Raw genomic sequence first — 15,794 nt, forward strand, 5'->3', positions numbered from 1 at the left:
AACATAAATAAGTGTCCGCATATAGTATATACATATAGAAGTATTAATTGTAAACCAGATACGACTAACACATTCATTGACTTCGTCAATCATTGTCAGCTATATTCTCAAATATCCCGGACCTCAGGTACTGACAAAGTTCACTGTGTGTCTCGTCTGTGTGCAGCAATATTCATATTCCGATGATAAAATTGTATACATAACTATATGCAATCAGTTGACACTTTCTTTTCATTCCTCTCGAAATATAACTTGTACATGGCCTTTCTCTACACCTTGATATTTGATTCCAAATTTTAAATCATGACACACTTCATAGATTTTAAATCATGACACACTTCATAGATTTTAAATCATGACACACTTCATAGATTTTAAATCATGACATGACACACTTCATAGATTTTAAATCATGACATGACACACTTCATAGATTTTAAATCATGACATGACACACTTCATAGATTTTAAATCATGACATGACACACTTCATAGATTTTAAATCATGACACACTGCAAAAATGTTAAATCATGACACACCTCATATATTTTAAATCATGGCACACTATATAGATTTTCAAGAACACAAGTGATAATTGATAACGTACATGACTTACATCAAGACATCGGTAAGTAATCTGTCATGTGTGCATTGTGGTGTAATGTGCTAATTTCTTTATTGTACGTCTATTGCAAAAACACAAACCCCAAAAATACGTGTTCACAGCTTCATTGATAAAGTCTAGAAATACTGAAAATTATCCAACCTATCAAAGATGATATGATTGTCGTCAACTACAGCACTGATCTATCATTAATATGACGTATTATCTACATTCTACACTTTAAAATAAAGTCAACGTTACCTATTGTTTAACAGTCGTTTCACCAACACTGGTACCTGATCCATCAGTGACCGTTTATATTTCCTCACATGGCCATGAATAACTTATATTAAATAATACCATACATAGGACCACTAGGACATGTATACAACACCATTGTACAGTATGCAATATTGCTAAACTCATTATAATAACATTCATTTCATTTATTTTTGTAATATCTTCTTTTACTACATCTATATACAAGACATACATTAAGACCCATCAAAGCACTACAATATACTAAATCTTTCCACGGTAAACTAGACACATACCTTTAATCATTCTTGAATAATTTTCACGTTTTGAATAAGCATATATACAACAAAACTATTACTGATATCATCTTGAAATACATTTTTAGAGATACAAGCTTTGACTTCTAATCCAACAAAAACGATTATCTTATTGATATGAATACTTTACTAAACCGTGTTGTTACTTTTCAGCGTACTTTAATTTTTTGTTTTCACTAAAAACCATCAGTAGTATTAGTAGATCATTGCTTGTACATTATTGTCGTCCATGTATGAACAACTATAACTTGATTCATCAATTAAATCTTAGTAATAGGCAAATATAATCAAGATTATGCTCAAATCCTTAACGCTCAAAAATAATGGAGGATTTTAAAGTGTTGTACAGTTGGTCCACGTAAAATCTGTAGGTCCACTTTTCTCATAATTTTGTTTTAAAGTGTCAATAATCTGTTGAATTCTTTTATCATTTGATACAAGGAGTGCCCTTATGATTAAAGGACTTAACTTTTTTCCTGCTTCGCCGCTCGCACTGATCTTTGAAAAATGGCATCTCATCTCGTTTGAGGTTCCACCAGGGGCAATCTGAGCCGGACGGGTTAACCACTTTCGAAATTCTCTGGCGGCCAACCGGAAAATTGATGGCTACTCCGGCTCTGCGCACCGGCGTCTAGTCAAATTTTTGATGCACCAATGATTTTCAACATGGGAGCGTGTGATCTATTTCCACCTTTTTTACTTACATACATGTATATACAATCCTCTACCACAATGGAATTTGATATTCCAATTGTGATTGGTACGTTTTCTGCATTTACAGACCGGAGGTAAAGGTGGTCATTCCATAATTCTTATATAATTTATAATCATTATACCGAAGACCACTCGCCTAGTGATTTTTTTCAATTTTTTTTTATTCCGATGTTTTATTTACAAAGTGGCGCTGCACTCAAGTTGAGCAACTTATTTTGCCAGTGCCACAAAAAATTTTTTTAAACATTCCGGTGAACTAAGCTACGCATCTTTCCAAACATCTAGAATAATGTTTGAAACTTCTTGACTACAATCTATTGAGCCTTTGGCACTTTCCTTCTACAAAGACTATTCAAAATCATAATATAGGCTTTTGTCTCCATGGTGTTGTGTTTATCCAACTTGCCTGAACAATTCTAAAAACCTTATTAAGTTTCATTTGTTTAGATATAGTGTTGTAGAGGAAAAAAGTAAATTGCTCTGTCATCCGTACTCTCTATGTACAAGTCGTAGTTCAAAATACATTATTTACATGTCTTAATGATTATCCGTCACAAATAATGAGGCAGTGTCGGTCTACCTGTAGGTTATATTCCCTTTATACATAGTTTCAAATATGTAATTTCATCTGTCATAATTCCAACGGTTAGCCAAGACCGTCAGAGGTATCTCTGTAAAATATCAGAGAGATAATCCGAATTTCCTGATATATTATTTTTTTTGTCTGCCTGCGTCTATAATATGCATTGTCCTCCCTGGCATCCGTCCAACAGACCAACTGCCTGCTGGCTCAGTCGGTTTCTGAAATATAACTTAATGTGTCTGTCCTTTTGGAATCTGTAGGTTGGGAATCCCCACACACACGCTATTACTCAACAGTACGGACACACAAGCAATAACACACAAGCATACTAAAAACAATACCTCGCGGAGGTAAATAGAACGATTAATTTTAAGATATCTGCTAAATGCAGCATGAGTAATCCTCGAGTTATGCACGTTTCATATGTCCAGGGTTCAATACAATTTTCTTGAGAAGACCTGGATAACACCAAATGTTTGAGATGATTTTAGGGTTACCGTAAAAGGTGGAATTATGAGAGTTACCGATATATTCTTACAGAAACGATAACTAGACAGTGCTGACAGTCTGTTCTATGACTGTGCCGTTGTTGAGCCGGTCTTCCAGCTGTACCTTGTACAACACGCGCGGCGGCGTGTCCTTGTATGTATTCCTCTTCTTCAGATTCTTCTTGGTGACTTTCTGCTTCAGGTAGATGTATGCGAGCCGCGCTCTCACCCGAGGGTTGCGTCGTTCGGAGATATCCTTTAAGTCCGGAGGTGGCCTGGAATACACATAAAACACCACTCTGTTACTAACTTTACATCTTTACTGTGCCATGAATTCAAGTCATATACATGTGACACATCGTGTACAACCGACCATGTCACCAAGGTTCCTCTACTACCAAGTAATTACTTTGCCAAGAAGGTTATGTTTTCCGTAGTGTTTGTCCGTTTGTCTGTGAACAGCATAACTCAAGAAGATTTATATAGATTGTCATGAAACTCAAGTTGGTTGGTGGGTAAGTCTTGATGAGACCGAGACCTAAACATGATTAGATTTTAAACCCCCTGACTGCTTTCGTTGGTACTGCAGCAGAACTTCCGGGAAGTACTAGAATAGCCTTGTTGTTAAGATAATGCTGTCATTGAGAGGAGAATATGATAAGCTGACATAATCCATGAAGGAAAGGAAATGAGGATCTTATTTTCATATCAATGACAAAAATGTATCATTTCGTCAGTCGGGACGGTTAACATCATTTGGCGAAGGTATGTTATCGTGGAACTCTTGTTCCAGATTGATGTTAGTGCAGGGCATGACCAATGCTCTTAACTATTCGTAGCGGATGTGTATCTAAGTTAAATACTGCACCAGGGGTAAGGTGATGTGGCACTAATATCTCCAAAATGAAGGAACCACCATAAATACGGATTGGGGTCATGGAATCACCGGCACAGGAGACGACACCTTAGTAAAGTATGGCAGTAATTTGTAGATGAATAATCTCTCGGGAAAATCTTGGACGAGTTTTACCTCGATTTCCTTCTGAAATCTGTGCCACATACCCGTAAATTAGATTTTATGAATTGCAGGTATCTAATGATCTGACCTTTTATTTTCTAATACATCTTGGGTTTGATCTAAGGTTATTAGAATCGGTTTGCTTTTATCAGGCCCGCCACTTCAAAATGATAATTTGCAGCGATATCCAGTTATTTATAAGGTATTGTGCGTAATGTGCTATCATTTTCAGCAGTCGCAGTGAGGTTACAGTACACTATTCTATACTGATCTCAATCTCAAATAAAACTAGCATCCCATTTGTCCAGTATCCCCTGCGCTGATGACAACAGGATTTAAATTTAACGATCGCGTCAACGTGGCGCCTTCGGGTGTAAAGGAAACGGGGTGATCCTAACAGGATTATCTGAAAGGATTTCAAACTAATCTCATTTGACCTTTCGGTCTGATCATGACATGTAAGCTGGATATATATTAGAGAGGACTAAGGTTGAAATATAATATCCTAAATCGTCAATCCTTAGCCTCACACGTGTCAACAGAGACACTGTGGCGTCTGCATGGTGGCGTAGTGGTATGGCGTTCGACTTTGAAACGGTGAGACCCGGGTTCGATCCTGAGTTGTACCCGGGACATGTCTGAACATGCGCCCCAACGTTGTGCCCCTGGGAAAGGCACTTTACACGACATTCCTTACTCCTCCCAGGTGTGAATGGGTACCTAACTTGGGTTGGGGAAAGTCGTATTGAGGTCACATGGTGGTGCCGAATGGCAGCAGAGACCCTTTTGACAGTTCCACAAAAAAATGTGCAGCAAATATGTTATATATATGATGTGTACTAGCCCCGCATCAATTTGGCGCTATGAAAGGCTGCGATTGCACGGGTAATGTTTGACCAATAAACCATTGATTAAGCCCGGATATATATAAATTAAGGAGTACAATTCTCACCACGACGAAGTTCTTCCTATCCCGGCATTCCTTTCGCCGACCTCTGATGTTGTACATGTGGAATGATCAGAGGATGGGGTAGGGGCGGCGAGGATGGCTCCTGCGCATGTGCGGAGCTCCAGATCATCAGGGCGGTGTAGTCTGCAACCGTTCATCGTCTGTATAGCCACGGATCTTTAAAACAATAACAATAAATTAGAATTGGATATAGAACGTCAATATGTAATCCTGACTTGACGGCGACATTTTTCTCGTCAGTCAGTTATAGAATTCACTCTTGTTTAATAAATTTTTCTGTAATGCAGCAGATATGCAAGTAATTTAAACAATCATGCTTGTAAAAGTTTTATCACTGCAGCACCCTGTTATGCGGGGATTGTTAGTATTCATGTAGTCGTTAGTATTCATGTAGTCGTTAGCCTCCTTCGCAGACTTGTTGGGCGTCGGCGTTATTTCTTTCTGTGATCGACGCGAGCAATATGCCGCGGTGGGACGATTTTGCTACCGAGGGAGTTTTTTGCCGTGGAGAGAAGGTTTTGCGCTTCTTCTCTCCACGGCAAAAACTCCCGCGGCAGCAAAATCGGAAACGTAAAGAAAGTTTGTCTACCTCCCCAATCCAGTTGCACTGGAGCGGCTCAGGGTGTAGCGCAGTGCGTTTCTCTCCGAGAAGTTGATGGTGGTCTGCTTGCCTCTGGTCAGGCCGACTTCTTTCTTCTTCAGCGGGCAGCCGAACAGCTTCATCAGGTCATTCTACAGGCATTAGGAGTAACATTTGGAATTGATATACCGTATCTTTTATTTATATCTGATGCACTGTATGTATATCATTCTTCACATATCATTAAACACCAGTCCCTAGAGCTCAGAGTAGTGCTGTGTACCTAAACCGACGTTCAGGTCTAGGTCCAGATTTAAGTCTCGAGGTCTAGATAGGTTCAGGTCCGGACATGCAAGTCTGGACCTAAACCCAGGGCATATATACAAAATACGTGACTTCTCAGTTAACATTTTCCAACGGAAAATGGGGCATCTTAACCCGCAAATTTTTGTAGCGAGCACTGCGCTACCAGGGTTTAGAAGCAAGATATGTTGTTTGCGGGGCACGTCTGGGCAAAACTGTGGCCACATAATATACGGAGGCTGACACTTGACGATGCCCATAGCAATGTTTTCTTTCATTTTGCAGCGCAACTTTTTTTTACTATTGAATGTTTCAGCAGGCTCAGAGCTGAGAGTGATTGCAGGCAATACATTGAAATATTTTATTGCGACAGTCTCATTGCTAGTAGCAAATTTTCCTGTGGGTGGTTGTATGAGTGACACGCGTATCTAGAATGTTCTTTGGAAGTATAAAAATTGAATTATTAATAGAACAATGAGCAAGACCCGACTATAAAAGTTACCAAAATACTACAGAAATTGACTGACGTTAGTAATTCAGTTGAAAATATCATGGGTTGTCCAAATGAGACTGGCTTTTTTTGAATTAATATTTCATATCTTCTATCTATATCACTGTATCTATATCATTTTTCACATATTATAAACAGCAGTGCTGTAGAGCTCAGAGTGATTGCAGGATATACTTAGAAGGAGGCGATACATTGAAATATTTTATTGCGACAGTCTCACTGCTAGTAGGTGGTCGGTTTCAGAGTTCTGTAGTAGCGAATTCTCATGTTGGTGCTTGTATGAGTGACACGGGTATTTAGAATGTTCTTTGGAAGTTATCTAAATTTAATTTTTAATAGAAAAGTGAGCAAGTCACGACTATAAAAGCTACTGAAATACTAACAAAATTGACTGACATTATTCATTCAGTTGAAAATATCATGGATTGTCCAAAGAGAAACTGTTTTTTTCTTACTTATAGATAACAGGCGAAGCAAGGAGAGACAATTTAAAGATGATAGTAAGGCAAAAAAGAATCGGGTGGGTGCATTTGGCTAGCACTAGAAGGACATTGCTGCTACCAATATTGTGTCAGTCCCATGGCTTTCTATATGTGGCGTCACACTGTCAGCCACATTACTGAAACTGACATTTTAAATTAAAGCAGTAAAATATGATCCTTCTTCAGTGGAAATGTTTTCCAGATATATTGGTTCTTGCCTTAAATGGCCTTGTTTGACATTTTACGCTTCGTTACAAATTACATTAGATGGTTTTACTATGTGTGTGGAAACGAGAGTGGCGCCATCCCTTTAGGCTTTACGTTTCTTATCATGGCCAGTAAAATCAGACCATTGTTACACTTTTCGACCACAACTGAATTGCCACTTCTTGTAAAAATTCGTCAATTACTGAGGTGTTATACGGCTTAGGATAGCCCACGAACTGATTTATGAAAAATGGGGATGCATAAAGACCAGGCAAAGCTTTATAGAAAGTTCTAAGATCGATACCTCAACCTTGATCACATGAAAAGCGATAGACGTTCGTTTCAGTTCCCACGAGATCTGCATCTGGTGACACATTAGTGGGGTCGTGTGGCGTAAATGGTAGCATGATCGGCTCAGAACCAAGAGGTCGCGAGTTCAAATCCAACCAATGTCATATTGTGCCCTCGGGAAATGCACTTTACACAACTTTCCTCACTAAACTCAAGTGAAAATGAGTATTGCCTTGTCCTGTGTATGTTCTCTGACCAAATTTTAAACCAATTGTCTGAGCCGCCTTTGGCCGATTTGGGCCCGATTGCTCATACACTAGCTATCAGACCTTCTAATCTTCTCTGTGTTGGGAAATAATTAGTTTTCGTCCTTAATTTATCGGCTTTAGTCCAGTTACAATTATAAAATATAATGTCTAGACATGCCAACATCCTAGAAGCGCCCTGTGCAGCAACTGTCTTGGTTGCGGCATAAAATAAGTTGATAACTTGGGGGTGCCTTCAACATGTCTAATAATGAAATGTTGGAATAAAAAAGCAACAAAAAAAAAAACCTCACTCTGAACTTGTCGTTCATGAAGCTGTAGACGATGGGGTTCATGAAGCTGTTGGACATGGCCAGCCAGTATGCGCAGAAGTACAGCACCAGCGCCATATACTTGTTCCACACGAGCACCTCAGACTTGAAGTGCAGGATCAGGGTGAAGAGGTGGATCGGCAGCCAGCAGATGGCAAACATCAGCACCACAATGCAAAGCATCTTGATGGTCTGAAAGAAATGACAATGTTTGTTAGATAATGAAAATTGAGCCGTTCTCCAACTCAGGAAAAATGACTCGCCAGGAATTTTTAATCAAACCACTCGGTCTTCATCAGCTTTCTGACCCGAGTGCTGTAGACACGTGACTTTTACCCTCGTGTGACGTCAGCACTGGTTCAAAGTTCGTCGGTACCCCCCCCCCCAACCGTGACGGTTCAGCGAAGATTGATATGCCCGGATGTAAATGCCTTCCCTCACTCCTATCGCAGAATAATCACGTTCTATGTCCAAGATGTTAACCCCTCCCAGTGAGACAGTGTGGCCTGGAGACTGGATATGAATATGTTGTAAAAACTTCTGAAATCGAATTCAGGTCGAAAATTCCTGGTGAGTTTCTTGCGTTGGAGAACAATTTAACTTTCATTATGTATTTTGCCAACTCATATATATGAACATTCATCCTAGTATGCTTGTTGAATAATGTTCTCAAGGACTTAAGCTCGGACCGGATCATCGTTAGAAATATTTGAGCTTTGCATCTGCAGTTGTTGTACTTATCATGCTGCACCCGTATCCGTAGTGCAGTCTTCCTTCATTTCCACGCCAACTTTCATCTGAGGAGCGCTCAGAGATTTCTCGCTGCCGTAACAGGGCTCTGTAGGGCAATTACGTTTTCACCAAGTTTGATTAGATAACTTTCTCAACACAAGGTTAGGACTAACCTTGTATCCAGTTTATCGTGGTTGGGGCAGGCTGTCTTTGGGGCTCTAATAGTTTTCCCCCGCCCGATACAGCAGGCCGCCCGGGAGTTTTACGCTAATAGAGTTTTGCACGCCGGGAGGTTGATTTACCCCACCACAATCGTAGTGGGCCAAATCAAGCTCCCACCGTGAAAAACCTACCAGGGGAAACTAGCCAAGGCGGGCGGGGAATTACTCCTTCAACAGCCCCGACGAAAACCAACCCCACCACGGTAGACTGGATACCAGGTTAGGTTAGGACTCACCAAATTTGCAACCGATTGTCTGAGCCGCCTTAGGCCGATTTGGGCCCGATTGCTCATGCACTAGCTATCAGGCCTTCTAATCTTCTTTGTGTTGGGAAATAATTAGTTTTCGTCCTTAACTTATCGGCTTTAGTCCAGTTACAATTATAATGTCTACACATGCCAACATCCTAGAAGCGCCCTGTGCAGCAACTGTTATACCTCCATCAAAGCTATTACCTTTCCACACCTCTCAAAAGCTGTTTTGACACTTTGATATCAATTATTTTTCTAGGTAGAGACTTTCTACAATTCCACCAACATCTGTCACTCGTCGGTTTAAATCAACACGTACACATTATGCCGACCCTCCACACTGTGGTATGCCCTGACAAGGTGGTGTTGAAAAATGTAAACCTCACAGCAAGATCAGACCGAAAACTTACTAGTGGAGTATGTAATGACGGGAGAGGGAAGGCACGGGCCTGTAAAGGTCCCCGATGTTTTGCCCAAACACACCGCCCCCGGCGCCTGGCATGCTTGTCGATGACTTTTCGTGTTCTTTGATATGTCTACCTCCATTCTACCCTACTAAGGCAAGTCTGGAAGATTTGATATGGCATTATATAGTCGTTGACTGTCTAAACAAATCTTTCAAACTACTGCTCTCTTTGCTCAGCACCTGTTTATCATGAGTATATTATAGTATCGCAGTGAAACAGGCATCACTGCCAGTGGATAAGTCCCCTGCCGTAGGGCTTGTAAAGCTGTATTTCCTGATGGTTAATAACATGAAACGGGAACTGTCCACCTGCCTTATGCGACGAAAGACATTGGAACTATTGCATCTAACCATGAAGTAGAAAAACACCTCGTCCATGATCTAACTAACTAATGCTCTGATTGAGAATGGGCTGTTGTAAAATGTAATTACTGCACCATAATCGTAACGTATATGGGCCGAAAATGTACTTGGTTCTTGCTTTATTGTATACTCATAGTTTCATAGCTAAACTTCGTGACATGTATACATATACGTAACTAGAAGTAGTAACGGAGCTGTAAATGACGCTTACAGTAAAGTCTGTTGTTCGATGACCTGTCGACATTTGTTAACTACAAAGGAAAATTCCTACTTTCACACTACATGCATCCACGCCACATTAGCCAGCATTACATTCATTGATGATATAGCATGTGATCCGGACAAGCGATTATTTCTATGTTAATGCACTGTTTCACATAAATCACTATCCCAGGACACATTTCTTCATGTGTAAACGTACGTAAGTTGAATGGCCGCTGGAAGTATGTTTTATCTGTGACTGTGGCCTGAGATATATATGCAAATCATGCTTTGAATGTAGAAGCACTTTTGCCAGCTATGCACTTCGCAGAAACATTTCGTCCGAATCACTATACCATGAAACATTTATCCATGTACAAACTAATGTAAGTTGAGTAGACGCTGGAATTATGTTTTATCTGTGACTGTGGACTACATGAACCATGTTTTAAATGTAGATGCACTTTTGCAGGCTTTATACTTCGCAGAAACATTTCGTCCGTGCGATTGGTTTGAATGATCGGTAATGGCAGCGCGCCGAAACCCATCTAAATGTATGTTGTGTCGGGCGAAGAAGACAAATCTTGGTACTAACTCGAGGTCTGGAAGCTGATTGTAAATTTTCCCCCTTTAAACACATCACAGCATCCTTTCTTTTGAATCATAATTGTATGACGCACGATATAGGATGTCATCCAGACAAGAGATTATTTCTATGCTAATGCACTGTTTCACATGAATCACCATACCAGGAAACATTTCTTCATGTGTAAACGTACGTAAGTTGAATGGCCGCTGGAATTATGTTTTATCTGTGACTGTGGACTACATGAACCATGTTTTGAATGTAGACGAACTTTTGCCAGCTATGCACTTCGCAGAAACATTTCGCCCGAATCACTATACCAGAAAACATTTCTTCATGTGTAAACTTGCGTAAGCTGAATAGACGGAATCATGTTTTAAGTGTGACTGTGGACTACATGAACCGTGTTTTGAATGTAGACGAACTTTTGCAAGCTATGCACTTCGCAGAAACATTTCGACCGCGCGATTGGTTTGAATGATTGGTAATGGCAGTGCGCCAAAACCCATCTAAATTTATGTTGCGTCGGGCGAAGAAGACAAATCTTGGTACTAACTCGAGGTCTCGAAGCTGATTGTAAATGACAACGAGCCTCAACACATGCACATTTGAACACACTAAGTAACATTCTTTTTTAGAAACTATTGCAACAACGCACGATTTTGCATGAAAGTTCATTTGTATTGGTACAAGGCATTATGAAATAAAGACTCAACTTTCTCTGCCAACATTCAAATGAACTGGGGCTTGCTTGGGTAAGTCCCAATCCATTAGAGTGTTGGCAGAGAAAGCTAAAACTTTATTTCATAACGCACGATTTTGAAATGCAATTTCAATATTATCATTACAATATACATCGGTAACGATATAGATATCGAGTTCTAGTTTTGAGATATCCTGCTGCTGAATTAGCCGTCGTAAACTTGGCTAAGAAAATATACATTCAAAGTACATTATCAACAACAACCAATGGCATAGGAGCATTTTTTTCGCGCCGATGGCAACAGAATTATCTATCTCGCCATGTGTTTAGGGAATCCCCCTTCCCCAAGACATGTAATAGACATCATAAATCCCTCTCCAAGTTTTACGATTTATATCGTCCTCCCGTTCTATGCTTCATTTTTATTGCTTGCCTGTGGCCAACATTATTTCTCAACGAAGAGGTTGAGTAAAAATGGAGTTGTTCTGCAAACTGTGTATATCTGATTTGCAGCTCATCCACACATTCAACATCTCGTTTTTTGAGGCTTCACGATATTAGAATTAGGGCTAAACTACAGCCTATATGGGCTTCATGAATAGAAATTGTTTCCAACAATACGATTATCTTACAGTTGATGACTATAAGCTCCTTATACTTGCCAAGAGCGCCATCCCGACTTAAACTTAGTGGCAAAAGATATTGAAGTTGCCATTGATTTTGAGATTTGTTCTGAAACATTGACTTTGCATTGTCACATGCCCTACTCAGAAATCAGTGTACGTTGGAAAATTCATATCCGAATCACTACAAAACTGACACCATACTGTAAAAAAACTGACATATCTCCTGAATTATAGAATGTAATAATACTCTTCCAAAGAAAAACATACAATAGATTAGCTTTGGTAAAATTGAAATTCAGTCTCTAGTACAAAACATGTGAAGGTTACCTCTGACTCTGTTAAAATTGTATATATTTAGTATAGTTCATGTATCTACTCTTGTCACTTCTTTGCCATGCATTGCACAAGTTACAGTTGTTGAGCAATAAAGTGGGTTTGATTTGATGTAATTTACAGTATAAAGTGTGGACATTCGGCATAACTGGATGCGAAAGGATATAGGCACAGCATGTCGTGAATTTGTTCTTCAGGGACGTATGCATCTCCGACATTATACCCATAAACGAATCCCAGCTCAAACCAAAGGGAAATCCGTCAATTGTTCAGGCGAAGGTTATATTCTGGTCCATGCGTCAAACGTCTTCTGAGATAACACGTGCTTTTCCGGTTACAGGGACGCATGCGTAAATTCAAACTACAGGCACGACGAGAAAAACGTTAGAAAAGATATTCAATTTAGAAACTTTTCAACGCTGATGTACGCTATAGAGTGGTTGGTTTCCTTGACTTTCCTTGTAGTATCATAATGTTGTTCCTGTGCGCTCGAAATCATTTTATGTCTATGAATATTCTACGAGTCGACACTAAAACGCATTCACAAGGACACAATCTAGACACTGTCAAAGAATTACACACTTGCAAAACATTATGTATAAATTGAGCTCCTCAACCTATCGATTTGCATTTTACTGAAATAAGAAGAAGGAAGAGATCGACTATCTTAGCCTTCAAAATGTCAACCTACAGGGTATAAGTTGAATCAGTAAGACTTCTCAACTGGATAAGAATTTAATAGCCAAACGTTTCAAGTGTTATTCCAACACTTTTCCTCAGTGAAAAACGAGTGCTATCTTACTGATTCAAGTTTTCTACCCTGGGTGACTAATCGTGTCACGTACACAGGGCATGCCATAAACCTCTTCATCCGGGATACAAGCGCATAGAAGGAGGTAACAAGCAATAAGCCGAATAGTGAGTGACTGGCCTAATATTGCGTGCGAAGTACAGTAATTACTTGAAATGTATTTTAAGATACCCATGTAATCGTGCCTGGATTATGGTTTAATAATGGTCGTCTACTCTATGATGATGATGATGATGATGATTAACTCATTCTGGCACGGAAAATGGTTTCGTAATTACATGTAGTTATATTTTCATTCATAAAAACTAATCATGGGTTTTCAGAGGTTTTGGATAAAAACAATCATTATTGACTGAATTGTAGGACCTAAATGGCTTAGGTGTCACCTATGTTCAATTTTATAGTCAATTGCTTGCTATAATCATCACTTCAGCATCCAGACAGCATTTAACGTTGGATAAAGCAGTCAATTGAAGCATGTTTTATAGCAGTAAGTAGTAGTTTCTCTGTTTTCAACAACCACCGGGTCACTCCCACTCTTCTCGGTAAGTGTGTCGTTTTTTTAACCAGCTAATGTACCTGATGCTAATGTCTGAAGCCCAACCGCAAACGGGACTGCCGTCAGTGTCAAAAAAATTTAAAAGGACAAGTAAAGTAAGTTCAGTTTTGGTGCCTTTCAACCCAAAATATTGTTTGCAAAAAGTGATTCATTGGTTTATACCAGTCCCGTACACATTGTGGTGATATCTCACCCAAATCCACGTTCACGTTTGATGCCTGCCTATTATAATATTCCACCAGGAGAAACACTACATCACAGCATCCTCCTGGTAGAATAGCTAGGCAGGCATCAAACGTTAACATGAACATGGATTTGGGTCAAATATCACCCTCATGTGTGCAGACTGGTAGAAACCAATGAATCACCTTTCGCAAATAGGATTTAGCGTTAAAAGGCACCAGAACACCGAATTTAGCCTATTTGTCCTTTGAAACATCTCTAAGCCTGTCAATTATCTCAATGACAGAAAATGTTTGCATGGTCGCTCATCGGTCGACCCCAGCAGTCGCCCTCCTGTAAAATGATTCTCCGAATGAAACGAAACACACACCAACCTTATGTCATCTAGTTTAGGAGTATCTAAACTAATTTAGATAACGGAAGCAAAGTAATTAAGTCAGAGGGAGTCAGTCGATAGTCAAGAGTCGCCAGTTGTCCTCGTACCGCTGATCACAGCTCTAGTTCAGACGTAATAGTCTTTTATACCCTTGAAACCATCAGTCGAGGACGTCGTCAATCCACAATTACAGGAGCCAGTGTGCAAATGAAAGTCCTAGCTCATAATTCATAGTGTAGGTCTTATTGCCTAAAGAACATGACAGTATGGAGAGTTATATAAATCTTGGGCTTTATAAGGTTTAAAAACGTGTCATTGGTCTTTTATATATAAAATGTTCTCCTATCCTATGGTAATAGCGCATAGACCCACCCTTCCAATTTCGGTACGTTAATAAGTTCAACCTACCAATATAGTAAAATGTCGTTTCAAAATACAAAAGGCCCACAAGGCCAGCCCAGTAATGTACCACCTGTCCAGTTGTATTTAATAAACGCTTCATTTCAATACCAGTGTTTCCTGTGGGAGGATATGACAGGACTGTCTCCCTTCCAATATATAAATCCTTCATAGCCCGCCTAGTGAAGTATCACCAACTCAGTAGTATCTAATAAACGGTATATTTCAATGCCAAGTCTTCCCGTGGGAGGATATTGGTTTATCGGTGTCTTCCCAGAATATTCGGTTTGGAGAATTTCCAGAAAGCTTTGGTTTAGAGAAAATTGAAATCTTAAATTTCTAGAAGATATTGGAAATTTTCTTGATTGTCAAATATTTTTTTTAAGATCAAAGATGTTAGTACTAAAGGTATCCCGTAACCTTAAAAACACATGGTTCCTAGAGGAGGAAAATAAGTTATTATCTGTAATAATTCGTGTGAAATTGATTAATCCGATTGCCTGTTGGCAAAAACATTGAAAAGGCGGATGCCTTTATTCCCAGATACTTCTCATTGCCTTCTTCTTGGAAACCAGAAGACTACGTGAGGTTACTTTTAATGAAGAAGAAGAACTTTATTGCACATGGTACAATGTATGACAAAATACAAAAATAGAAATTTAGGCCGGACGCGATAAGCCGACCTCGCCCACTAGGTTTACGCTGACCAGTGCACGGTGATTTCCTTGTTTGGATCACGCGGGGACGCCTCGTTTGGATTGCATGGGCCACGCTCAAACTTTTCCAAAATTGACCAATCAGAGCCCGCAGAAATACATGTGCTTGCAACTTGCCCCTCTGTCCTCAAGATTTCCTGTTATCGAGGGCGGCTGTTCAGATTTACCTCCGTTTACCCGCACTCCCTTTTGTCTTTCCCGGGCTGTTGCCGAATTTCGGACTCTACCTTCATTCACATTCGTTGGTCACGTTCGGGACACTTCCTCATTGCAGTAAGTCGTTGTTTTGACCTCTTTTTTGTTGTTTGTCCGAGGAGAGAATTCCTTGTTCGTCTAACAAACATGGCGGAAGGGGGTGTCCGTT

At 39.8% G+C, this 15,794-nt stretch overlaps 1 protein-coding gene across 1 annotated transcript in view; it reads right to left on the bottom strand.

Moving 5' to 3' along the window:
- Positions 1-2,340: 2,340 nt before the first annotated feature.
- LOC109478308 (tachykinin-like peptides receptor 86C) overlaps positions 2,341-15,794 on the bottom strand; it is a 36,730-nt gene continuing 23,276 nt past the window's right edge. The window contains exons 2-5 of the mRNA XM_019779787.1: positions 7,887-8,096; positions 5,543-5,685; positions 4,936-5,109; positions 2,341-3,240 (exon numbers count right to left, since the gene is read on the bottom strand). Of these exons, the coding sequence (XP_019635346.1) occupies positions 3,027-3,240; positions 4,936-5,109; positions 5,543-5,685; positions 7,887-8,087 (732 nt within the window). The 5' untranslated portion in view covers positions 8,088-8,096 and the 3' untranslated portion in view covers positions 2,341-3,026. The remainder of the gene's footprint in view (positions 3,241-4,935; positions 5,110-5,542; positions 5,686-7,886; positions 8,097-15,794) is intronic.

Source organism: Branchiostoma belcheri, unplaced genomic scaffold (genome assembly GCF_001625305.1).
Source record: "Branchiostoma belcheri isolate BF01 breed outbred unplaced genomic scaffold, Haploidv18h27 scaffold43, whole genome shotgun sequence".
NCBI classification, from domain to species: domain Eukaryota; kingdom Metazoa; phylum Chordata; class Leptocardii; order Amphioxiformes; family Branchiostomatidae; genus Branchiostoma; species Branchiostoma belcheri.